The sequence below is a fragment of the Hyaena hyaena genome, unplaced genomic scaffold (assembly GCF_003009895.1).
Source record: "Hyaena hyaena isolate Hyena2069 unplaced genomic scaffold, ASM300989v1 scaffold_629, whole genome shotgun sequence".
Taxonomy (NCBI): domain Eukaryota; kingdom Metazoa; phylum Chordata; class Mammalia; order Carnivora; family Hyaenidae; genus Hyaena; species Hyaena hyaena.
The window spans coordinates 609,261-635,452 of NW_024081262.1; the positions used below are offsets into that span (position 1 = coordinate 609,261).

At 42.6% G+C, this 26,192-nt stretch overlaps 1 protein-coding gene across 10 annotated transcripts in view; it reads left to right on the forward strand.

Moving 5' to 3' along the window:
• Nucleotides 1-26,192, forward strand: part of TLE4 (TLE family member 4, transcriptional corepressor) — a 139,559-nt gene that overhangs the window by 20,683 nt on the left and 92,684 nt on the right. For 4 of the 10 annotated variants that reach the window (XM_039257632.1, XM_039257633.1, XM_039257634.1 and 1 more), the window contains 2 exons: nucleotides 13,343-13,405; nucleotides 24,977-25,051. The exons of 1 other annotated variant lie outside the window; for it this stretch is intronic. In XM_039257632.1, the coding sequence (XP_039113563.1) occupies nucleotides 13,343-13,405; nucleotides 24,977-25,051 (138 nt within the window). The remainder of the gene's footprint in view (nucleotides 1-13,342; nucleotides 13,406-24,976; nucleotides 25,052-26,192) is intronic. 5 more of the 10 variants (XM_039257638.1, XM_039257640.1, XM_039257641.1 and 2 more) reach the window with 2 other exon arrangements.

Consider the following 26,192-nt stretch of genomic DNA (forward strand, 5'->3'; position numbering starts at 1 on the left):
ACAAAGAAAAAAACCCCACCTAGTTGAGCTGAGCTCAACTCTGAGTTGATTTAATCCTGACACAAGACCATCGTCTTCTTGCTGATGATGGACAACAATTTGAGGATTGGCTACTTTTCATTAGCACTGCTTTAGAATACTTAATCAGAAGGTTTATCAGGGTTGTTTTATTAGGAATGGAAAATTGGAGTTCATAAAATGAAGGAAGGTGTAACCTGAAAAATAAAAACAAGTAAATTTAAAAGCAAGTTAGATTAAAGGTAAACTCAAGTTCAAGCTGGTTAGGGACCTGTGCAAAAATAGCAAGTTAAGTCAAGGCAGCTGACACAGATTCGCAAGTGGAGAGCCGTTCAGAGTCCCTGCAGTTCGTGCTTTGGTTAATGCAAAACTCATTTAAATTCTTCAGAGTACTTCTGAATTCTTATTCAATAACAGAATTTTTGTTTTTCATTTTCATCATCTACCTAATGGAAAGAACATATTTCTATAAATCTCACATAACTGTTTTCTGTAGTCTTTAATTACAAGCAGCTTTGAAATTAAGCCTGACTTCCCCTCTACCTCCCCTCCTCTCCCCGCAGGCTGCTGTTCTTTACTCTTTACTACTATATATAAAATTTACTGCATCCAGGGCAAGTATCTGTTTACCAAGAAAAGAGGAAGAGAGATCCTTTGCCAGTAGCGAAACATAAATACTGAGAATGTCTTTTCTGGGTCATAGTGCAAGAAAGTGGAGAAACAGCAAATTTTCTGGGGCTGGGCTTGTGACCTCTGTCCTCTTCCCGATCAATTGGGTGGCAGTGTTCTCTTATTACTGTGCCATTGAGTCTGCCCCCCAACCCTGCCCCTTTAGATCCGAAGTCCTTCCCTGGTGTAGTGTAAATTAGTGAGGGATGGCTTCTTAATTGAGAGACAGGAAGAGCCTAAGCTTGAATCGATACCTAACAACACAGCTATTCAATTTGTAGCACTATCTAATCTCAGTTCTGTTTTAGAACAGAACTACTTACCTTAAGGGATTTATTCGTAAGTGTATCCTCATAAATATTTCTGCCCACCAGATACGGGCAGCTAGTATTCTTCCCATTTCATGGGTGTAGACATGGAGTTCCAAATCACTTAGGGGTTTTCTTAAAAGTCATGGTTCAGCTGGATAGTAAATACAGTCATATTGGGATTTGGGACTCCATAGTTATATCATTCACAGTCTCTGGTGTGCTTTTCAGAATGTTTTTGTCATTTGAGTTAAGCTTTTTCCCCTTACCTTTCATAACTGTCCCCCACAACAAACCCTGAAACTAGCCTTGTGACTTTCCTACCCTAATGAGTGGTAGTGCCATACCCAGGCTTTACCTGTTGGGGTCACGGATTCCATACTTCTTCTCATGGTCCAGGTCTAGGGCAGTCACAGCATGCTGCTGATTATCCCTGTGCGGTGGGTCTCCTTTCCTGACTTCCTCCGTCACCAAGCCTTATGGGGGCTTCTGGGAACTCAGGAGCACTTCCATGTCTATCCATTCATATTAGACTCTTTCTTTCTTTCTTTCTTTCTTTCTTTCTTTCTTTCTTTCTTCCTTCCTTCCTTCCTTCCTTCCTTTCTTTCCTTTCCTTCCTTTCCTTCCTTTCCTTCCTTTCTTTCCTTTCCTTCCTTTCCTTCCTTTCCTTCCTTTCCTTTCTTTTCTTTCTTTTCTTTTCTTTCTTTCTTTCTGGAGTACTTCTGTGTCTATCCATTCATATTAGATCGTCTTTCTTTCTGGAGCATATTAGATCATTTTTTCTTCTTTTTTTTCTTTCCTTCCTTCCTTCCTTCTTGGAGAGCACATGCACGTGAGCTAGAGAGGGGGAGAGAGAATATCTTTAAGCAGGTTCTATGTTCAGTGCAGAACCCAACTTGAGGCTTGATCCCACAGCACTGGGATCATGACCGGAGCTGAAATCAAGAGTCAGACGCTCAACCGAGTTGAGCCACCCACATGTGCCCCTGTACTTGGTTATTCTTTAGAGGCCCTTCTCCACTCCCGGATATCCAGCCAGTATTCCCATCGTGGCAGTATCCTCTCTTTTGCTAATTTTCCCCTTTACCTTGGTGACCTTGTCCACTCTGCTTAGTAGATGAATCCCAAAGGTTTTCTACAGCCTGGATCTCTCCTCTGAGGCTGTTGTATGTAACCAAGTCCTCATTTCCCTTCAGTGTCTCACAAGTACTTAAACTCAACATGTCCACAAATGACATCCCAACCAGCCTGCTCGTGGTCCAGTGATCTCTATCTATCTCAGGAAATGCCAGAACCATTCACCCAGTTTCCCAAGCCAGAAACCTGGACGCAGGTGATGACTGCCTTTCCTTCTTGCTCATTAGCCACACCCGGTCAGTTTCTGGGAATCTCCTCTTGTTCCTGCATTTGTTTATTTCTCTCCAGCTATCGGATCACGGTAAATTACTTGCCCAAGTTGCTCTTTGGCTTTATCTGTGAAACGAGGACAGAGTAATTCTCTCAGAATTGTTCTGCACTTACATGAAATATCTGCTGCAGGGGAAACTCCGTGAATGTTAGGATGATGATGGTGATCGCGATCGGCATGTCTAACCACCATATATGACTTCCAGGGTGGTCTAACCTGGGTGGAGATAGTCTCCGAACACTGGGCTGTTGTGGATCTGCTTCTTCAGCCTCGTCTTGTGCCGCTGCTGCCCCCTTTCTTTCACTTGTCCTGCTTGTTGAGTATGAACGTCCCACATCCGTGCGGCAGGCTGATCCTTTTTGGAATGCTTTCGCCCTTTTCCCTGCCTCTCTCTCTTTTCTAAGACTCATTTCACCCTCAGTTACTCAGGGAAACACAGTCCTCTGTTAAGCATTTTTAAATACCCTGCATTTTGTATTTTTTCAATGTCTGTTTCATTTGCTAGATGATGGGCCCTGTAAATCCTGCCTTGTTTTGCTCCTGTTTTTCTCAGACTGTGTATATGACGCAGTGCCTGGTAGGCTCGTAGACCAGCAGTGAGAGCTGTGGAATTAGCATGGCTCACATGTAGCTCTTTCCGCAAAGCCGTCAGCCGGAAGGGATTTCTTCCACCCTCACCCCTGCATTTCAGGGCTTTTTTTTTCCCATACCCCTAGGTGCCGCATGCTGTCCGCGACTGTGTTTATTTCCATTTGGCCTTTGCCTGTACCGGGTTTTAAACGCTTGAGTCCAGATTAATTCGGCATTCTCTGCTGTTTCTACCATAACTGCCTGCTTCGAGTAGGAGTGAATGAATGAGCTGGTATCTGAAAATGTCTTTTTGAGTTTCCTCAGTTTGTGGTGCTATGGGAATTCGTATTGTTCCTATTCTGAAGTTATCTTTCATCCTCCATCTTTCCTTTTGCGGTATGTTTTGTGGTTATAAATCTCTTCTATCCTTCCACAGCCACTTATATATAATCAGTAGCAAGAAAGGGGTGGAGGGCTGAAATGCACTGGAGTGTCTTGACCTCCTGTCTGGTATTTATCATAGCTTTCCTAGGAAATGCCCTTGGTAGGTCCTTGCTGCTTTGCAAATAAAGTTAAGGCTCTTTAGCGTGGCATTCAAGACCTTCCACGGTCTGACCTCACAAGCCCTTTCTGTCCTTTTTTTCCACTGTTTTTTATTGCATGCATCCTGTGCTCTTGCTTAATGGTATTCAATTCTGCCTGTACATTAGAATCATCTGGGGAGCTTTAAAATAATATACGGAAGAATGGGTTCTACCCCTCCAAGAGCGTGAGTTGATTGGCCTAGGGTGAGGCCTGGGCGTTGGTGTTTGTGAAGGATCCACTTGTAATGCTAGTGTAAAGTCAGGCCTGGAAACCATTGACCAGCTCAGTGTTTCCCACAAAATGTGATCCCCTCTAAGAGCTTTGAGAAGAAAGGATTCTGCAAGGCAAGTCTGATTAATGCCGCATTTTCTGTCCTCCTTTCCAAAGTTTTGTAACTGAACACTATCAAATAAAAGGTCTGAGATGTCTACCAGCAAAGGAACCTGTTTCCCTCTGTTTGAGCTCCGGGTGGTGGTGGTGGTGGTGATCTGGTCAGGGAGTGCTTTATGTATACAGCACATGTTAATAACATCTGCCAAACCTGGTGTGCAACCTGCTTTGGGCCATGCTGCTTCCAGCCATATCTCCACTCTTAAGTCTGGTCTGTATTTGTCCTTCATCATCTTATCCAAATCAGATCCATGTCCCGCCCCAGGCTTCTCTCTAAGACCCCCCATTTCATCTTCTTCAGCACTTCTTGTTTCTCAAATTCCCCTCCATATACTTGTATGTTTGCTTCTGTCTCCCAGCCTTGCAGCGGGAACTCTATGACAGCAGGAACCTACTTGTTTTGTTCACCCCCGTGTCTCCATTCAGCACCTAAAATAGGCCTGACAAATAGTAGGTGCCTAACAAATACTTGTTGAATGGACAGAAAGGCAGCCATACATTTGTGGGTTTGGCTTTTTCTAAGGTACACATTTAAATGTTTAAACTGCCTGCACAATTTAATTAAAAGCAGCTTGAAATACATTTGAAAAGTAACTAGGGATACAGGAGCAAAAGGGGATGGTAGGAGTTTCCTATACTTGTAATTTTCTCAACCTGTCTAGTGAAGTATTAAAAAAAAAAAAAAAAAGGAGGGGTGCTTGGGTGGCTCAGTCGGTTGAGTTTCCGGCTTTGGCTCAGGTCACAATCACGGTTCGTGAGTTCGAGCACTGTGTGAGGGTCTGTGCTGACAGCTCAGAGCCTGGAGCCTGCTTCAGATTCTGTGTCTCCCTCTCTCTCTGCCCTCCTCTGCTCACGCTGTCTGTCTCTCTTTCTCTCTCAAAAGTTAAAAAAAAAAAAAGACATTAAAAAAAAGTAAATGTAGGCGTGAGCCTGACTGTAGAGATAATGCTATTTTTCTGATTATAGAGAGACAACAGTCTGTGGTCTGGGACTCCTTTTTCTTCTTTAATTTCTTAACTAGCTTGCCACAGTGGCTTCTCGCAGCCTGTGGGGTTCACACCTCTGTGAGTCACTAGGAGAGTTTGGGTGAGGAGTCATTGACTGGTGGTGGACTTCAGTGTCCACATTGCACGAAGGACAAAACCACACAAAACCCGTCAGGAATTAGTAGGTTCTAGGGGAAAAACCTCCCCCTACAGTGAGAGTCTTCAAACAGGCTTTTCAGGGAAAGGTGGGGAGGGAGTTTGCATATTTGAATCTACAGATGGATCCCAGTGATTTCTGGCCCCTGTTTGGAAGGGATCCCATTGGTATGTTCCCTGTAGGAGTCCTCGGGCTGCAGGTCTGATGGTCCACATTCGGAGTGGGCTCGGCATGTGTGGGAGGGTGCGTGTGACCCACTAAGCCTCGATGACCAGGAACTGCTCTTTTACTTCCTTGGAGAGTGTGGATGCTGCGGCCTGACCGGGGCCGGGCCCTTCCTTGGGCTCTGCGAGTTACCACACTGGTGTACTCTGAAGATGCCACTGTGGAGATCTGTCTTCAGCCTGTATGCAGGGCTCCCCCTGTATGCTGTCTAACAGATGGACCAGTTCAGCTGGGTGAGGGGATCAGCAGTCTGGTGTGAGTAATCTCAGGAGGCTGGAGTGGCATCTTATCATATTTCCCAAATACCTTTTAAAACACGTATCCTGCTAAGGTTTCGGAATGGAAGTTGTAGTCATTTAATTATGAGTCAGGAATTTTCCAGAGTGAATTTGCATTTCCTTTTGTTACCTGCCGAGATTAGATTACTTGTTATTCGTTGAGCCTCAGGCATCCTAAATGCCAGAAAAGGTGTGTGTTAGGAAGGTAAACAAACCAAATGGGAGTATGAGCAGGACCTCCGGGATGGATCTTCCTTTCTGGTTGAAGTGCTCTAACTATTCTCAGCCTGAGTGCGCTTGTGGAAGATCGTAGGAGCTTCCAACCACCTGACTGAACTGAGGTTGCTTCTGTCCATCCGGGAGATACTTGTGAGTGCCTTTTGCTTAGCCCACACGGGGGCTGTAGACCGAGATCTCTGCCTTTGCTGAGCCTGCTGCCCATTTGCAGACTGCACCCCAGAGAGCCTGGCCACCCAGCGCCTGTGTTGCTTTGCAGCTTGTTAGAAGTGTAGAGACCTGGCCTTGTGTAGCAACATGGATGGACCTTGAGGGTGTTATGCTGAGCGAAATAAGTCAGGCAGAGAAGGACAAATATCATATGTTTGCACGTATAGGAGGATTAGGAGGAACTTAACGGAGGACCATGGGGGAGAAGGAGGGGGGAAATAGTGGGGGAAAGGGAGAGAGGCAAACCATGAGAGACTCTTGAATGCTGACAAAAACTGAGGACTGATGGATGTGGGGGGGGAGAGGGAGGTGGGCACGGAGAGGGGCACTTGTGGAGATGAGCACTGGGTGTTATATGGAAACCAACTTGACAATAAACTATTTGTAAAAAATAAACAAACAAACAAACAATAAAAGAAGTGTAGAGACCGTCAGGCCCCACTCCAGGCTGGATATTAACAAGATTTCTGGGTTATTGGTCTGCACATTCAAGTTTGAGAAGCACTGTTCTCATCCATGTAAACAAGAACACATGAGATTGTTTCAGATGATTCTAAATGCAGTGAAGAAAGGGCTGTAATAGGCCAGAGGATGACTGGGAGAAGGAGTCCGAGGATGGGGAGTGAAGATGTCTGAGGTGACCTTGGGCTGAGACAGAAAAGGTGAGTTGGCAGCAAGCCTTGGGAAGATCAGGCACAGGGACTCTCCCTCATGCTTGCATGGGTTATTTACCCCCATTTGGAGATTCTGTTCTTTTCTGCTCTAGCCAAGTAGGGGCGCATAGACTCCATTGCCTGCTATGCCTAGACCCAGTTTGTAGCGGGAGTATTTGGCTGATCAGTGTGAGTGCAGACAGCAGAGGAGCACACCCGTGGTTCTGATAAGAGCTGGCTATTTATCAAGGCAAGGAAAGAGTAAGGGGATGGAAGGGTATCTTGACAGCAATGGCTTCAGAGACTTGAAAGTTTATATGATTGGGAGGCGCGAGGGGAAGCCAGTAGAGGCCGTGCTAGAATTGAAAGGATGAGAGGAAAAGAAGTGCTGAAGAATGTGGATATAGACATATATTTTATGCAAAATGGAGATAAAAAGAAAACAGAAAAGAACACCTTTAGTCTAATGTGAGAGGAGAGACTGAGAAACAGAGCATGGCTCTCAGTGTACGAAAGGCGGTTTATTGCTTTCTTGGAGGTAAGTATCCTTGATGAGAACGTTTAAGAACCATTAGTGTTTTTATTTGTCTTGCTGGTTTTATTCCAGTATCCAAAGTTCCTGTGTCTTTAGATCTTTTCTACATACAGTTTAATCACATAGATCATATGGGGAAAAACCAAGGTAAATGATACTCCCCTACCATGGGCATAAGGAATATTTGTCCCTTTTTGTACTATTGCTAAGTGTGAGAATACTTAGTTGTAAATTAGCTTTCAAAGGCATTTGTGCATTTATGTCAGTAGGAAACAGTAAAGTGAAAAGAGAGTTAGTGAGAGATTGATTCAGAAACAGGAAGAGAGAAAAAAGAAATCAGAAAGTAGCAAGCAGGTCTTTGTAATGACACACTGACATGAGTGTCTTAGGATTCAGAGTAATCAGGTTCTCTGACCAGCACCACCATGTTCCGTGAAGGCTAAGGTTAAACTCACCAGAGAAGGTCATTTTCTCTCCCTGCTCCTGACATCCCACTTTTCCCTCCCATCTTTTTCCCCATTTTCCCCTCCACTCCCCTCTGGTGGAATGGAACATAGTCACGATAACATTGGTCACAGTGTTTTTCAGACTTGAGAACCGAAATGATTTGACCTTGTAGGAGCAGTTGGATGTCTGGCACAACCATCATTGTTCTTAACCTTGATAATATATCACTCTCAACACTTGGAGCAGTATTTAAACAATAATGAGAGCCCAGAAGGTAGAGTAAGGATAATAGGCAACTATCTGGGATTTCCCTTAAAGACCTGGAAAGCTCAAGAGATGAGAGGAAAGGGCACTTTTTTCTAATCATTGCAAAAACACTTCAGTAAAACACAGCCTTACCTTTGGGGGGCGGATTGGAACAGTTTCCATGAAATGTAGGCATCCCTCCATACTCTTCAGGAAAGGCATCGTCCTGAGTATTCTTGCACTAGCGCCACAAACGGTAGCACCTGTATATCTTGGTAGGACAAACAAATGAGTTACTTCATTGTATGCAATTAACTGAACTACATATTGGGTACTTTATAGCATTTTTAGGGCTCAGTAAATTACCATAAACATGAGTTCGAAACACAAAGCAGATCGACACCGCTTTGCGGTATTCCTGTCAGTATAATCATTGCTTTAGTTCAACTCCCTGGGGGAGGCGGAGGTTGGGTGGTGGCTAAAAATTAGTTGAATATTGGCACTTTCATATCATTCAAGGGAAGACTAATTGAGTACTCCTGGACAGTATGTCTTTCTTATTAGAGGAAGTGGGGATGATGGGATGATGAGCGCTTTTAAAAGTCTTAATACTTGCACCAAAAAAAAAAAAAAAGTCTTAGTAATTTGAATCAGTCCTTTATGGAAACTGATAGATGTTTTACTATTAACTTGATTCTTACAATGGTATCACTTCATTTATTGCTCTATTAAGCAATATAAAATATTTTGTGCAAGATAAGTACCTGAACTAAAATAAAACTGAGGTATCTTGTTTACCAGCTTGCCATCAATGCAGACTGTACCTTTGATCTGAATGTCTATGCCTTATTCCAATCTGGCTTTTCTTTTTTTAATACATAAAATTAGTTTTGTCCATTATATGTTCTTTCTTTTGTAAAGTTGAATTTTGATGACAAGATAAAATCTGGGTTGTCCGTTTTGAGAAATAGTCCTACTTGAGTATTTTTCCTTATGTTTAGTCTGGATTTTTAGTAGATCTGAAAGAATTTCTGATTACTCCTCTGATGTTTTAATATAGGGGCAAGCTGGATCAGTTCTAGATGTTAGGCCACTTCTCAGAAAATTTGGAACAGATCAATGAACAAATGAAGATAATTTTCTGATTAAAATTAAAAAATTACAATCTTTGGTTCTGGGTGAAGGAGAGGCTTGCAAGGTTGTACTTCAGAAAGGATTTCAGATGCAATAAGAACTTTTTCATCACTTTTTAAAAGTGTTTTATATAATTGGTGAATGTATGTTCGTGATAAAAACTGAAAAAAAATAGTCTGTCTTGAAAATGGTTTTGGCAAAGAAGCTACTGTAAAAAGCAAATTAATTGTGAAATGTTATTCTTCAAGAATGTTTTTCTGAAACTGTAATTGTTCATGTTTTGTTGTTTTCTTACTGGCTGCTGAAATGGTTTTTTATTTCAACAGTACTGTGTAGTAAGGTGGCTCCTATTTTGATGAGAGACTAAAACTCCAAGAAATATTTTTTTAAACCAATAATTGCTTCTGATACATCTTTTTGATTACTAAAATAAAGTTATCTATACTTTCTTTCAAGTTAATTATGTCATAAAAATAAAATTTGTTTAATTTTTTAAGGAAATCATCTAGGCGGAAGTAATCTAAATAAAAAATTAGATTTTTATTATATTACAACTATTTGAGGGGATGTAATTCAATTCAGGGGTAGGCTTAACCAGTGTTTTGTCTTATTTAAATGACTCATGTCATTTGTTGTAAGTGATAAAGAAAATATGTATTTGATACCGTGTTCTCCAGGATTTGTTACTTTTTTAATCTAGTGATTGATATGTGGCATTCTTTTCAGTGCCTGATGTTGCTTTCCCATGTTGCAAGGTAGTAGTTAATAAATTTTCCAATAGCTCTTGAGTTCGAGTGTGAAGAAAAAAGGGATGAAAGCTTTTTGCCTGTATTTTTTCTGTTCCATGATGAACTAGTGCTGCTAGGCCACTGGCCATTTCTGTTTAGAGTTGCTTAGACTTTCAGCATTCATGTGCCAAGTGTTGGGTGCACAGCCAAGGCATTTTCATAGAATGCCCTTTTCTGAACCATTTTGCCCAGTTTGGGGGGTGTGTGTGTGTATGTGTGTTGGGGGGGGTGGTCATTTGTTCTTTTTTTTTGGATGGTTGCATAAAGGTGGGAAATTACAGGAGCAGTTCATAGAATGGTAGTGAATTGAGGGAAGGAAAATATTATATGTGAAACTTACTTTTAAATGACCATCTTGATGGCTAGAGGAAGACATATAGAAGTATCAAAGATTATTAATGGATTTGGCAAATTATGGCTGTGAAAACAAATTACTTTGTTATGTTTTGGCACAAACAATTGTCCTTTCACTGGGGCCATTAATGCCATTTTGGAATATCATGGGCATCTACTGACAGGAGTCTGGCGGCGTCCTGTAAGGCCCCAAATACCACGGGAACAGCCAGCAGCTCTGACAGCAGTATTTCAGAAGCCTTGCTCGTTGAAATGGGTGATCTGTGAATGTACTTGCTCAGGGAAGCATGAGCCACATCGCCTATCAATCTGATTGGAAGCTGCAGTCCTGGCATAGGCTGATGGATAGCAGATTAGAGCCCTGATTAACCATGTGATTCGAAGACCGGGGATATATTGTCTAAGCAAGATTCATCAGACGCAATCAGAATTTCAAGTGGTCAGATGAAATTCAAATGGGTATTGTGGCTTTTCCTCCCCTAGTGCTTTTCCTCCTGGGTTGCCTTTTTCCCCCCTCTCTTTCCCCAAAGCTGAAAAATACTTCTTTGATGAATCTGCTCCTTACCCTAAAGCTGTCTGTCTGTTATTCATCAGAAAGCAGGTCGCAGTTCAGTGAGCAGAAGAAAAGATTTTAATAGAAGCTGTGCCAAGGGCTGTAATGCATCATTTTAGGGCCCTAATTACATTACAATGACAAATATCAATGGTGACAACAGCAATAACCTACATCCTTTAATGGCTGTGCTGGAAAAGGAGTTTGGGCCCCTCGCCATTAGATTAGACTCAGTTTCAAAACACAGGCCATTAGAAGTGTGTGTCCACAGCATTATTGGCTGATCACTGAAGCCCAGTGGAAAGGCCTGTAAATAAATGATGCCTCCCGAAAGCCGGGTCCTGTGGGACAAAAGAGACAAAATGAGTTGACCATGGAAGCAGCAGTGTTTCCGAGGCAACTTCAGCTTTCAAAGTGAGGAATGACCTGCTTAATTTTATGAAATCACACACACATCCCACCCCCCCTGCTGCCAATTAGCCAGACCATGAAAAATCCATTGGCATGACAACTTAAAGAAATTAAGAAGTCTTTTAAACAAAAGGAGACCTATAAAGAAAAAGTTTGGAAGATCCTCCCCTTTTTCTGTTTTGTATGTTAATATACATGAATAAATGAACTTTTTTACATTTAGTCTTAAGAATATGCAGTGTGCTTCCCCCCCCCCCCCCCCCCCGTGCTTAGACTTAAAATAGCCTGGTCCAAAATTGAAGAGGCCAAATAAATACCTTTGGCCTCTATTTTGCCTGATGAGTAAGTTTCCTTAGAGTAGTCTTTATTGCCTAGATTATGTAGGCAAACTAAAGAACTCCGTTTTCTTATGTGCCCACACATTTTTAAACCTTCCTAGCAAGGGACTATTTTATTTATGTAAACAACATAATGAGGAAAATATGCTTGGCAGATGGTTCTAAGCATTAGAATCATCAGTTTGGTCTGCCCCAAAGTGTCTCATTATCTTTTATTCTCTCCCCCTCCACCTCTCCCTACAAAAAGCTTAACAACTAAATGCCTTTGAGATGCAGTGCTTTCGGTCTGGTGAATGCTACTCTATTTTCTTGGCTCACACAGGAATTTCACCCCATAACCACTGTGGTATGTCCGTCCAGGTGGAGAGTGGTTTGGTGATTCCCAATGCAGCTTTTCATGGTGGTTTAAGCATTCTTAAAGGATCCCTAAATGCTCCATGGGGCCAGTGCAGTAAATTAAATCAGGTCAGCGCAGTTGGGTCCTTATTCACTGCTGCATATTGGTGCTGGGGTTTTGTCCATTCTGTTAGGAATGCAGACTGGGATGGAAAGCTTAGGTTTGAAACTTCCTTCATGGTGAATTTGTGTTTTGGCTGGCAGTTTTTAAGGTGCTGGCATTTAAAAGATTGCATAGCTGCAAAGTCAAAAGGTTTGCTGATGAAAGAAGGGAACCTAGATTGCACAAGTAGAGTGTCGCTGTCATTCTGGTAATGACTTTGCAAGAAAAAGAGCATTTTTGTCTGCTTACAAAATGAGAAACTGACCCTGGATGGACTTGATTTTAAGAATGTCTCAGGAATAGTAATTGCTTTACATTTTCTTCCTCTCAACACTTCTGTGCTGTCTTTCACCCCACCCCATCATTAAAATGTAAGCTGTTTTGTATGTATGTGTATAGAAAAATTCGGTGCTTACGTGTCCCATACCGAAGTATATAAACAACCATCTGATAATACAAATTAAGATGAACATCAGTGAAGCTCTGGGTAGATTTTTAAAGAAAAGTTAGTGGGGATATGTCTTTTTTTTTTTCTTTTAAACTTACTGTACTATCCTATTGATAGAAAATTTCTATATTTGAAAACATTATTAGAGAATAGACTCTATTACCAGATATTGCTGCGACCTCGCAGATCTGTAGTACAGGAATAAATAACGTTCCCAGCGTTAGTTTTCATATACATACAAATTGCTTTCTGCTAAGTCGAGGAAAATTTTACCATGTTCTACACCTCTGCACAGTGAAAACCCTGGTGGGACGCGTGTGGAAATTTTCATGATTGAAGAAAATGCACTGTTTCTCAACAATTTATAACTAAGTGTCTGAATTCATCCACTTATTTGAGTTGGTTGGGTGCTATCTTTTGGGAGGTTGGGGACTTGAAAGCAAAGACCCCAGCTGTAGGAATCCAGTGAGTTACTAATCGAGAGAAATTGGGATGGTGGGAAGAATGTATCTGTACTATCAAAACTCTAAAAACTCCAGGTTTTATGAAAAAAAAAAACACATCAGAATGAACAAGGGTCCTATTGAAGGCTTTTGAAGACTGATTCGCAGTCATGAAAATTAAATTCCTTCTTATGTTGTCCTGGTGCTTGAAGGTTGACTTTTTAAGATGAATGCTGGTTAATAAATCGTACTATTAATGTGGCACTGTTGTCACTGCCTCTTTTTAATGGGCTTGCTGATGAGAGTTTTCCTCTTCCTAAGGAAATATGCCAGCCAGAATATAAAGTGTGTTTTAATATCATCCTGTTAATATTTCTGGAATTTGTAACCAGCTGACTGTTCTCTTTATTGCTTTCCTTTCCTTTTTATTTTTTATTTTTATTTTTATACAGGCTGAGATTGTCAAGAGGCTGAATGCTATCTGTGCACAAGTCATTCCCTTCCTGTCCCAAGAGGTAAGGCGGTTGGTTTGAGGCGCTGCGCCAGAAGGTGCCATTTTAGTGGTTTTGCAGAAAAGAGATTGCGGAACTGTCTCTTTGGCCTTGTCCGTCTCTTGGTGTTTGTATGGCCCATTTCTAAGATACAGTGTTCACATTCCAATGTCTACACCTTATTAACATTCAGCGGAATATAATTGTGTTCATATAATGGAACATTTTCTAATGTGTGAAGCAAAATCCAATTGTTAAAATGTTTTGCTGTCATTGGACGATGTAGTGTTGCTAGAATTGTGACTGGTTTTCATAATGGCATCTAACAGGGTTGATTGAAAACTTACCCAGAAGGGCTTGTCCTACATTTTTGTCACTGGGCTTTAAGCGCTGGCAGAAGACCTATCCATAGGAAGTGCTTTATATTGTAAACGGTAACTAATGTAACCTTTGGCCGCCTACTTTACAAAGGTTACCTCTTACTTGATGAATTAACCTGATGAAGCCTTAGCACCCTGTGCCCTTGGAAAAAGACATGGGGGTGGGGTGGGCTCCGTGCTCTGCGTATCGCAGACCTTGTGCATGGCCACGACCTGTTGTGTAGCTCACACACTTCCTCTTGCTCCCCACCAGTGGAAGTGCACACTATCTGCACACGCACTCGTGTTGGAACAAGAAGGTGCAGTTCTAATGTGTGGTGGCTTCCTTGTGGCTTTCTTCCTCTCCTCTGGTTTGCTTGCTTGCTTTTGGTAGATACAGAGTTTAGGTGAAAGTGCTAGAAAGAGATCATTGTCACTTCGGGATTACTGAATCCTTCCTTTGCTCAGGTCAGATGAGCCGTCAGAAGGCAAGCAGCTCACTCGTGGACTTGCACCGCAGAGCTCTATGCCGCGGGCGAGGAGCACTCTCCTCCCAGCCTTCGCCTCTCTGGATGTGTGGTGGCATTGCTTTCCAGGAGAGCGGTCCATGTGCCCACCGCAAGCGTGCAGCGGGTATTCGAGCACGGGCGTGTATCAGATATGCGGATTCCTCTGCGACTTTTTATTTGGTTTGAACTAGGTTAGACCTTGGTAACCGTGGGTACCCTTCGTCGGATATATATCTCACGGAGGTGCTCATATTCACACACCGTGAACCCGAGTTAACATGCTGATTTCAAATGCTCTTCTGGACCACAAACAACAAAGGATGAGCTGTCTTTCTCCCCTGTTAGCTGCGACCACAAAACCACGGCCCACTGTATCCCCATTTACCCACTTCTACTCAGGGTTTGCTTTTGTGACTGGATTGGGTGGAGTGGGAGGGAGAGTTAAGAGGCCTGTTGCATTTCTTTAGGAAGCAGAGCCACGCTTGGCCCAGTCCAGACCAGTGTGTATTTCTTTCTAGTTGAGGCGGCTCTGCTTCATGGAGGTAGAGGAGGGGAAAGATGTGTAGCCCACAGAGCCGTAACCATGCTGAGGTGTTCTATCCCAAGGTGGAGGGGAGAGTTTGCACGACCCCCGAGGTAGGATTAGACTTGAGGCCTTTGCAGGCATACATCCTCTATATATAATCAGTGGAAGAGCTTATTCCCAAGGCATTTTTGCAGGATCTGTGGGGTTACACACAGAAGTGCTAGGAGGTTGTGGGGGTGTTAGTGGAGCTGATTGACAGAGAGGTTGCTTTTCCACATGAGTTATGTTGTTTGTGCAAGCAGGTCCAGCCGGGAGGGAGTGTGTAATGGTAGTGGTGCTGAGCAAGACTGGACTGGAATTAATTGGCTAAGGAAGTTGGACCCCTCAGAGGAAAGCCAAGGGGAGATACTCGCAACTCCTTTCCTCTGCATTAGGCCGGGAAGAGGGCATCATGATCTCACCACTTACTGTTTATTTCCCTGAAACTTTTGACATTTCTTGGTTGCAGTCCTTGATTTGTGTGTAATGAATGACCTGTGTCATAAATTTTCTGACTCCTGATTCTGTGTATATCTTTTCTTTTGCTTACTTTGGACTTAATTGGCTCTTCTTTTTTCAGTTCCGTAAGGTGTGTTGTCTATCTTTCAATGTGTGGGCCGCAGACATGTTTGTTCCTGTCTAACCCAGGCCTCTCTGATGTTTTGTGTCTGAGCATTGCCCACCTTGTTTCATCTTCTGGGCATTCTGCGAGCATCAGACTCCTCGCTTCTATCCCGAGGCCAGATGGACCGTAATCTGGAGGGAGGGGAGGAGGCAGGTTATTAGAGGAAGATGAATTCTATTTCCTGTCTCTTCAGAGGCATGGAAAATCACTCTTGCATGGCTGTGAGCGTCACTTGGTGCCAGGACTGAAGGCTCTTAATCTGATCTTTTAACACCGGCTCTCTGTGTGACAGTCCCACTGCCAAGTGGGCAGCTGTGGCATTAGAATTTATTTTAAAACGTTTTTATTTAAAAATTAAGTGATTGTATTTAGAAAAAAAGAAAAACATTCCCTGAAGACTAGTACATAAGCTATAGGACGGTGGCTGAGGGATTTTTTTTTTTTTGAGTTTGACAGCAACAAGAGGTAAATTCACATACTTTGAGAAGTCTGCTTTTAATTTAGCCCCCATGTGCTCATCAGTGTACCTGCTGAATATTGCTTGTGACTAGTGTACCCTTTCTTCTAAAATTTAGAAACACTACCTATAATACTGAGTGGTAGTTATTAAATACCCGTAACGCAAGTTTTAACGCAGGTCTTTTTTTTTTTTTTTTAAATCAGTTGTGTAAGTGTAGTTCAGAAGTACTTGAAACGTGCTGACGTATCTCAGGAAACAGTCACGGAAAAAAAAATTTTCCTGTCAGATTTCACAAAAACATTTTTTAGAGTTACGGCCAATATGTATTTTAACGATGTGCTTGTTGCAGTCATATACAACTGCTTCCGAAGTCCCAGACATTAGACAAAAAATATTGCCAAGTTTTGTCATTAAAGTGAGTCCGTATCACATACGATTCTAAAAATTTTATAGGATCCCTAATGCCAGAATTTAAGGAAAGCTTATGAGGTTTTTTCCGTTTTTTTTCCTCCTACTTTCTTTTGGCTTTTAGGAATGGGTAAGACTGATGTCTTTTCTCAAATCTGCCCTCAAATTTCCTCTTTAAAAGGCAGATCTCAGTGTAGTAAGTGGGAAATTCTTCCCTCTCCTGCTTCGGGTCTCCTTTGCAGGGGAGGAGCTATAAATAATCAAGTCCCCGTTGGCAGTCCATAAGCGGGAGATGCCAGAATGATGACAGTTGGATCTGGGTCGAGTCCTGGCCTCCCTGTTACAACAAATTGCAAAGCTTACTCTAACCAAGTAAAGCTGGGTGACCTTTAGCAAGTGGTTTGCCTCTCTAAGCCTCAGTTTCCTTATCTGTACATGAGGTTAATAATAGCATGGGATGCATGCTGTCACCGCGAGGATTACTTGGGATTACCCACGTGCAGCTTAGCACGCATAGCCCTGCCGGCTGCCGGGCGGCAGTAGGGCCGGTGCAGTGGAGCAGCAAAGCTCTGAGTTTCCTTTTCGAGAAGACCTGGAACCAGCCCTCCCTCCCCTTGTCAGTCACTGCCTTTTGGAAGAATGAATTAGTTATCTTCCTCTCTAATGTCCTTCTTAGAGAGGAAAAAAAATGTAAATTAAAACTGAACCCAGGGCTGTGAACTAGCTAAAAATCTCAGTGAGGCATATTAGGTAGCCCCAAGGGTAATTCTCTTCTAGCTCCAAAAATTAATTTTCCAGTTTAGCAACGCCCGAATCTTCCCAGGCTGCAAGATCCAAACGGTGTTCAACCTGTAGAGCTCACCTCCAGAGACGCAGTGGTTTTGGACGGTGTCTGTGCTTTACCCACAACACTATCTAGAAAAACAGACTTCTCAGTCCAGTTGGGGACTGGCTGTTCTCAAAATACCTGGTTGCTTTGCTCAAGTTGGTTTTGTTTTTACGAGTAGCTTGTAGATGGACTCTCTCTCCATCAGTGATTTCAGGAGCTGTCTTATAGACCTATAGACTTTATGGGTGCTAGTAAGTTCGGATTTACCTCCAGTACTCGCCCCTCAGCACCCGTTTCTCATTTCTTGAGTGACTTAAGTGGAAGGAGAACTGCTTAGGAGGCTGGTAGAGGAGCCCTGTAGACTCGTCTCCAGGCTGAGGCCAAGTCATGGCAGAGCCCGGCTTTGGGGGCTGGGCATACTAGCAACTGGCTGTTTCTTTCCTTGTGTGTGAAAGTTTTGATTTAGTAAATGAAGTAAAGAATTTAAGCCATTCTTTTGACCACATTTGACATAGTTCTCTGGTCATTGGAAATTTTAGGGCATAAAAGGGAAATTAAGAGTGAAATTTTTTCAGTCTTTTATTTTTATTTTTCTCTTAGGGACAAGAGACCATTCCAAATTGAATGCTTTCTGGCACAAATTTAATTTTAACTAAAAACTTGGTTTTTGTTACCCTGTTAGCCCATCTAATGAGTAGAACCAAATAGTGTTTTCCTCTAGAATTCTGTAGATTTATTTGGGTGCTCTACATTGCACATAGATAGTAGAAAACAGTCCACAATTACATGGTAGTGATAATACATGTTGATTTAAGTTCCAATTCCAAAAGGCAAGAATAGCCCTGATGCATCAATTTCTATTTTGCACATGCCATAGATTTGGTCCTTCTGATTTGATGGAAAACATACGCCTACTGCAATATGAAATAGGAGTGTATCTCAGATGCTGTCTTGTTGGTACCTGGGCTAAGAGGGGACTGAATTACTCTGAACCACATTTTGCATGTGTAGAATAATTGTAAAATGGAAGTTGAAAAATGTGATCAGTCACTTTCATATTGTGCCTCAGGGAGGAAATGAACAAAATACAGTGGTTACATGCACTGGTGGCGGTGTTCTCGCCTCACAATGGCACCAGGTTAACTCATCTTATTGCTTGTTAACTTTGTAAGGAATCAATGGCTTGTGATAACATGGTTTGATGTAGGTGAGCTTGGCTGAAATCACCAGAGAGCCCCTGATAAGTACGCAGTGACACCTGTAAGACCATCTTCAGAGTTGGTTCCCTTAAATGCCAGCAGCCTTCACAGGACACATCTGTTCTGCAGTCAGGGCTGTTTTGTCAGTGCTGGTAATGTGTTACCACAATGCTATATATCTAAGGAATGTTCTCAAATGACTAATATACCTAGATTGGGACTTTAATGGATTTTGTCTCATTTTCTGATTACTCACGTTGGCTAGCCTTTCACTTAAATCTGGTTTGTGTTGTTATTTTTTCTTCCACACGCTACTGAATGAGGCATCAGGGAATATAATCCTGTCCCATGTGCCCTGGTTTGACCAGTTGGCTTGTTCTGTGTGATTGACCGTGCATTTTGGTGACAGTTGGATATTTGGTGAGATCCTTATTACTTGCTGAGGGCAAGCGGCATTATGCCCTGCTTGCCCTCAGCAAGTAAATGATTTTCAGGAGGAAAAACTTTTCTGCAAGTTTTCATGTTGGCCTCCTTTCAAAGGCAGCAATGCCAAGCGCTGTGTCTGTATGTGTCTAAAAAAATTAAGGTGCATTTGAGGAACCTCCTCATTTCTTTGACTTTCAGTTAGATAGTGATTGGGTTGTTACCGGAGCTAAGCTTTAGAATAGTTTAAATAGATTTAAAATACTTTAAATAGAACTTGAAATGTCTAATATAGTAGCCAAAGCCATATGTGGCTATTTAGATTTAAATTAAAATTAATCAAAGTTAAGTAAGGTTACAGGTTAAGTCACATTAGCCCTATTTCAAGTGCTCAGTATCCACCTGTATGTGACTAGTGGCTACCATGTTATTAGCACAGATTTAGAATGTTTCCAACATTGCAGAAAGTTCTGGTGGAAAGTACGGGCTCTAGAACTTACTGGACAAGTCTGTGAAGAATGCTCTGTCCTTAATGTGGCTGAGAATGGAGATGGTGAGACTAAATGGTCCGTAGGAAAAAGCCTTGGGTGGCATTACCCAAGCTTTAATACCACGTTCCACAGCCAAAATTGTTTGGAAAACCCTGCATATAGGTTCACTCTCTTTGAGATTTGAAGCTCAGGGAATATCTGCCGTTTACCAGGTATCAGCCAAATTAAACCCAGTGGGTTTTGTTTTTGTTAAGTAACACCTAATTTCTTGTCAGACTAACATTTCTTAGGCTACCACTGAGGAAAAGCTGATTCGAAGTTAAAGCTTATTTGTGCTAGTAAACTTGGTAGAGTTGCTGAAAAGGCTTAGTAGGATTTTAGCCTGACTTACTGGACACAGAGTGACCCTTTCGCTCAGATTTGACTCACTTAGCCATACCGAATATTCTGTCTTGTCACCTAGAGTGCAAGAGGCGTGGTCAGAGGATGAGTGGCCTAGAGCCAGTGGCCTGGGGTTATTTAACCTGGAGTAGAGAAGGTGAAAATATATGTTAATGATAATGTCATTTTCATGTTCTTGAAGTGCACTCCAGGGGAGGAGGATGTGGAGGCAAAATTGGGTCCCATGGAAGAAGTTCTGATTTCTAATCAGGATTAGAGCCCATTATCCCCAAGTGGGAGAAGCTTGTACATGAGGTAGTGAGGTCCCTTCCAGAGGATACGATGAAGCAGAGACTACTTGTTGGGTGTGACAGAGGAAACGCTTTTGGCCTGTGGTTGATACTGTGAGGCCACCACCCTGATGCCCTCTGCCGGGGCAGCCTTTAGAAATCTATAGGCATTGGGAAAGGTGCTCGGTTTGTTGTTACAGTGCCTGGGGCACTCCTGCCGCCTGGGTCCATGATTACTGAGGGCCTTTCTCGTTCTGAGTGAGTGGCTTTTTAGTACATGTGGCTGATGAGTCTGGTGAGCGGGAGGGGCATTTGGTCCAAGTTCAGGCTTCTATTTCACCCTAGAATCTGGCTTTAGCTTTCTACGTGTTCTCCCTCCTGTCTGGTTCACCTCCCTGTCATCCAGCTCCTTTACTCTGCCAGGTCCGTCTTCCTAAAATGCAGAACTGATAGCACTCAGCTGCTTTAAAATTTGTAACAACAAGTGGCTTCGCCCGGATAAAGTCCCACCAAGTGTTTTGCATGTCATGCAAAGCCCATCAGCGTTGGGCTGCTCCCGCCTTACACGTGTCCCTTACACGAGTACATGATTTGGTCGGGTGTGCCCATGCCCTGCTCACGGGACTCCGCGTGCTGTCCTCTTTTCTTTCTGTGGATGCGTCTTCCATGTGCAAGTTTTGCACGTGTGTCTTGTCAGGCTCTAGAAGGCTGTCAGAATCCTATCTTGCGTTTGTCTCTCTCAACTTTTCCCCTTCCCTACTCTTCTCTCGCAGCCACCCATTCATTCTCTTCCTTGACAGAAAAAACCCTTTCTCCTTCGGGAGCTTCTCCAGGGCTCTTCTCACTGCCGGGGGTTCTCTTCTTGCTTCACCCACAGAACTCCTGCACATCCTTCATGTCTTGGTTAGGGTCAGCTTCCATCCGGATCCTGCCCCCAGCCGTGAATTCCACGAGATATTTCCCCACTAAGTGATTGCGTAGCATCCTGTAAGTTTCTTCATGGAAATTACCCTCCAGTTGTAATTACCAAGCCTCGTGAGTATTACTCGTTCACTGAGTGTCTTGTTCGTGACTCAAGTCGTAGTTCCTACCACAGTTGTCTGGTGCACGGTAGGTTCTTAATAAATAATTGAATGAGTGAATAAGAATGCAGACCTTTCCCCATGCTCCAGAAAGTATGCTGGGCATTCCTTCCTACAACCTCCCCGAATATTTTCTGCGCTGGGTTCTGTGTAGTAGAAGATGCTCAATGTCTGGGAGTGCTCCCCGCAGTAGTGAGGCCATGTTCTCAGCTGCTCACTCTTGCATCCCCACATGTCAGGAACGTCAGTGGTTTATTGGAAAAAATCCTACTTCATTTTATACCTCTGCCTTTAACTCCCCACTACCCCTATCGATAAGGGAGGTAAGGAAGGGGGTATTTAAAAAAAAAAATCTAAGTTGTAACATAGAGGGTTTTTTTTTCTTGTTGTTATTCAAAGTACTGCATCTATTGCCATACCCAACAGCATTGGCCTGGCAGGCATTGTCATTGTATTCTCTTCCCAGAAACATACATTAAATACCTGTCACACATGTCGGTGGTTTGTTAAGGTCTGTTTCTCAGCTGGCTTTGTTGGACTTAGGACTTACATTGTTTCTGCCTCTTTCTTGTTAAAAAAAAAATTATTCTCAGTACTTTCTGGAACAAATGCAAAAAAAGATTTTATGATGAAAGTTAAGTAGGTGGTTGACTTAATGTATAGAATTTCATTTTTGTGGCCTTCCCCTCCCCCCCAGTCCATGCTTGTATTTCTTAAATCACAGTATTTAATTGAGATATAACTTACACATCATAAAATTCATTTGTTCTAAGTGTACAATTCAGTGAGCTTTTAGTAAACTTAGGGTCATGTAGCCATAATCACGTTATTTTTTTTCCCTTAAGAATTTCTTTTCCAAAACTATAAATCACAGTATTGCAAAGAATAAATAAAAACTGCGCATTTTTTTCTCTTGCAAATCCCAGTTAGAGGCCCCCTTCTCTTGCCTTAGGCTTTATCGATGTATTCTTAGTAGCATCTTATTTGTTGATGTTGGTAGAGAGCTCAGACAGGAGCGCCCCTGTGAGTGAGCAGCTTGGGCTGTAAGAGGAGGCCTTGGCAAGGTTGCCTTCTTCAGGCCGACCCGGGGCTGGAGGGCCTGCCATCACTTGTGGTGAGGTGGCAGAGGGGAAGCGGGTGGTGGGAGAGGAAATGAGATGCTGGGTGGAGTGGGAGGGAGAGGGACAGACGGGGAAGGGGAAGCAAAGGGGGAGAGATGATGGCGCACAGAATGGGAAAGCCATCAGGGCTCTAAGATGTGAAAGCTTGCTCTATTTTCTGAGTCAGAGAGCTTGTTTGTTAAAATTTGGAAACGGAAAACACAGTGCCATCTCTGGGTCGGTTTCTGAGAGTATTTTAGGCATCTTCCTCCAGTGTTCATTTTTTTTTCTTTTATGATCACTTGCGCCTTCTTTCCTGAGATTTAATTTTCTCACCTTACCTGACGTTATGATGTGGCTGAGTGAGACACGTCTTGGTGGCCAGGTGTTTCTGGTGCTTTCAGAGCACATCGGGAGGAGCTGTTCTTTGCCTTAGGGAGCTTCTGTTCAAAAGGTCCTTTAACAGCAGATGATTCACAGTTGTAAGCTGAAATAGGGAGGTAAAATCCTGAATGGCAGGTAAGGTTCAGATGTTGTATTAGCCCATGGCCACTGTCATGAGAGAAAACGAAGGAGCTGAATCATGACTTCCATTGTCATTTTAGCTTTTTAGCAAGAGTTTCTACAGGAGCATCAGATGTCAGTGTTACGGTTCACTGCTGTGTTTCTGGTTTTCTCACTAAATGCGTTGATATTTTAATGCTGAGCCAGAAAGATACCCCCACTGCCTAAGGCCTCTTTGCCCATCATGGCAGTTGGAATCTAGTTTATGAAGCAAGAGTTGAACAATCTTCTTGGTAGAAAGGCCCCTAAATAGATACATTTTCTGCATATCTTACGGAACTGTTCTTTGAATGCTTAACATAAAGTAGATGACCTTTCACTAATATGGAAATATTTCAGCAATATATAGAAATTGCACAGAGTAAGAGCTTTAAAGAGGCTTTTGTTGAGTGGATGGTTCCACGAGTGGAATGAATGATACGTGGTTGGATGTGTGTTCATGTGGTCCTTTGGTTTTCAGTTTCTTGGAAGTTTGGAGCATCTGTTGTTGAATGTTGGAAAGTAAAAAGTGGAAAATCCCATAATAGTTTCAGCCCGTATGCTCATTTTGAGTATTAGAAAAATCCTAGAGTTGTCTTACATGTCTTTTTTCTCTGTTTTCCAAGTACTGCCATTTTTCCTGACACCAACACCTAGATTGCTTTAAACCTAAACCTGAACTCGTTGGTTAGCATACTGCGTAGGCCAGCTTCAAGGGAAAACTGCTATTACTCGTCTTTTTATTGAGTATGCCTCTCTGTTCCTTCCCGCGTCTTATAAATCTTTAGGACTTTCACTTTCTTCAAAGAAAGAAGGAAATGAAATATTTCACTTTGGCAGACATTTTATTCCCAAAGTAAGAGAATGGACAGAGATATCTAGAAAGACTTTGGGATTGTTTCTGAAGCCCTTGCTTTGAAACTTACAATTAAAAAAAAAAAAAAATCAAAGGCACATAGTTTAATGTTCAGAGTTTAAGTAAAAGCTTAAAATGCAGTGATCTGTTTGACATTTTTCTTTCCATTAGATGATAGGCATAAAGTACACATCTCTGATAGGAAAGCAAGGGTGAAAACACTACACGTGGATAACTAAGGCAGTTTCCTTTCCCACACTCCACACTCCCCTTTACCCTGCACAGCTGGGAGGTGGAAATATTGGCCACCCTCGTTAGTCTCAGTAACTGCATCTTTGAGAGTTTTGTAATGTCAAGACAGGTAGCTCAAAGGGAATTTCATATATAATTGATGGCTTACCTCTTTGTGTGTATTAAGCAATAGGTTAGCTAAGCTATGTATTCACTTCAGTTACATTTCTCACCTGGGGTCCTGCAAGACCAGATTCTCACTAGCCACACAGAGGAGGGCCTGTCTCATAGCGCAGTCTTTTTGGCTCTTCATTCAGTAAACCTAGTTGAAAATAATCCAAGGAGACCTGTTCGAGTGGATTGATACTAGACTGTTGAGGTGCATTCGGTGGCGAATAGTATTTATATATGGGGTACTTGTGCCAGCACTCGTGAATGTCCAGATGCGAGTGAGCGCTGCGTGCAGGGACTCCTGTGCTACTTAATTTTTTTTTTTTTTTTTTTAAGGTATTACAAAACTTACCAATACTCCGTTCCAGCTCCTTCTCTTTAGAACTGAATCAGGGGTAGAGGGAAGGATTTTCCTCACCTCGCCATCGTGGTTTTCCTAAAGAAGAATATAACTGAGACTTGTAGGTTTTAGTTTTTCTGTTGCAGGTGAAAGCAACCCCCAAAGTCCTTAAACTTGACTGCTAGTCGAAGCTGTATATTTTTCATCTCTTTTCAAAATATGCAGCCCTTCACGATAGGAATTAGAGCATGAACACTTTTACATTTCCAGAAGAAAATACACGTTTAATTCTGAGTGGCCTTCTAGTGCTTACTGTAACAAATACCAGGAGAAATTTTAAAAATAAGTACTGCTAGGAAATGTTTTCAGACTTCTTATGCAGAGGGCGGAGAACAGGGGGTACAAAGAAAGCAGGTGGGACGGACGGGGGTGTGTTTTGTTTGTCAGCGTCAGTGGGAGACGGGTCACAGTGCACCTCTGATGCCAGAGAGAAATCGGAGCTGCTTCTCCTCATCGTAGGGCGCAGTCAGGTGCCCGGTTCCTGCTCTGCAGTAGAGACCCAACTTGCCCTTGCCAGTCTGCCCGCCCCCCACCAGGGGGCTTCTGTGTGAAGTACAGAGACCCCCTAAAGCCTGTTTGCATGTAACTGAAGTTAGAGGACGCGTTAGGAAAAGCTGTTCTTGACTGACTAGAAAGCAAATAATTGTATTCTGTTTCTGATCTTCATTTATAGCACCAGCAACAAGTGGTGCAGGCTGTGGAACGGGCCAAGCAGGTGACCATGGCCGAGCTGAACGCCATCATTGGGGTACGTGGCCTTTCCATTTTAGCTCTGATCTTAGTGTGTGTCATCGGCTCGCTTGCTCTCTTTAAATTTTGTGCCATCAAAAGGGCAGAAGGCAATAGAGGACCACAAAGGGAAATTAAGCACTTTGCCTTCTGTCTCCTGTGAAATTGGATGGCTGCCTCAGAAACTCTGGATCACAGTCTCACCAATTCCAGTGGACATGTTCGCGGAAATTCTCCCTACGGAGCCTAGATAGTTCTTTTTGTCATAATATTTCTTTACTTTGCAATCAGTTCCTGTTGCCGGGCTAGGCCTGAAAAGAGGTGGACATTGCCCTGATGTTAAAATGACCTGATTTCTTTGATCTTTCCACAAATATAGAGTACCTTGATACCATTTTTTGGTGAAATGTACTTTTTTTTTTAATCTCCCCACTCCTCTTCCTCCCCTGTGAAGAGCGGTTCTTAAGGGCTTGTGGCCGTTTGTAGTACGAATAGTAGGTGAAAGGTGCACCTTTTGGCAGAATCAGAGGCCCCGTTAGAAAGTCCTTCCTGGCGAATGTAACATTCATGTTGCATAGAAATCCTCCTGGAATTCATGGGTTTGGGCAGTCACTCCGACTCCACTTAGATTTTTCTTTTCTCAGACTAAGGTAACAATTAATAAATAAGGTGCTAAAAAGCAGAAGGGATAATAAAGCTGAAAAATCTTAGTTGAAGAGCACACAGTATCCATATCATTTATGCCTTTGGGTACAAACCATGCCTTAGATTATTCTAATGAAGACAATACAACTATCCTTTCCTTTCTCTGCCCCTCCCAAACACTTCTTTTGTGTATCGGTTATACACAAAAGTCTTTTCACTTTTTTTTTTCTCTCCCCCTCAGTGTATCAAACACACTTTGAAATGCTAATTATTCCATTTACTTTCATTAAAATTCAAATTGCTGAGTGAAGATGCGGATAAGGGTCGCTTGATAATCAATCTGGAGTGAAGATATTGCTTCAATTATGCCTCTGTCTTTTAATAAGGAAATCAGAACTCTGGGCCCAGTGGCCATGGTGGCAGAGCAGTAGTCTGATTGGAGCTTGTTTTTTAATCGCCAATTTTGAGCTCTTATTTTGTGTCCCTCTGACCACAAGCAAATACGGATAGTAAAT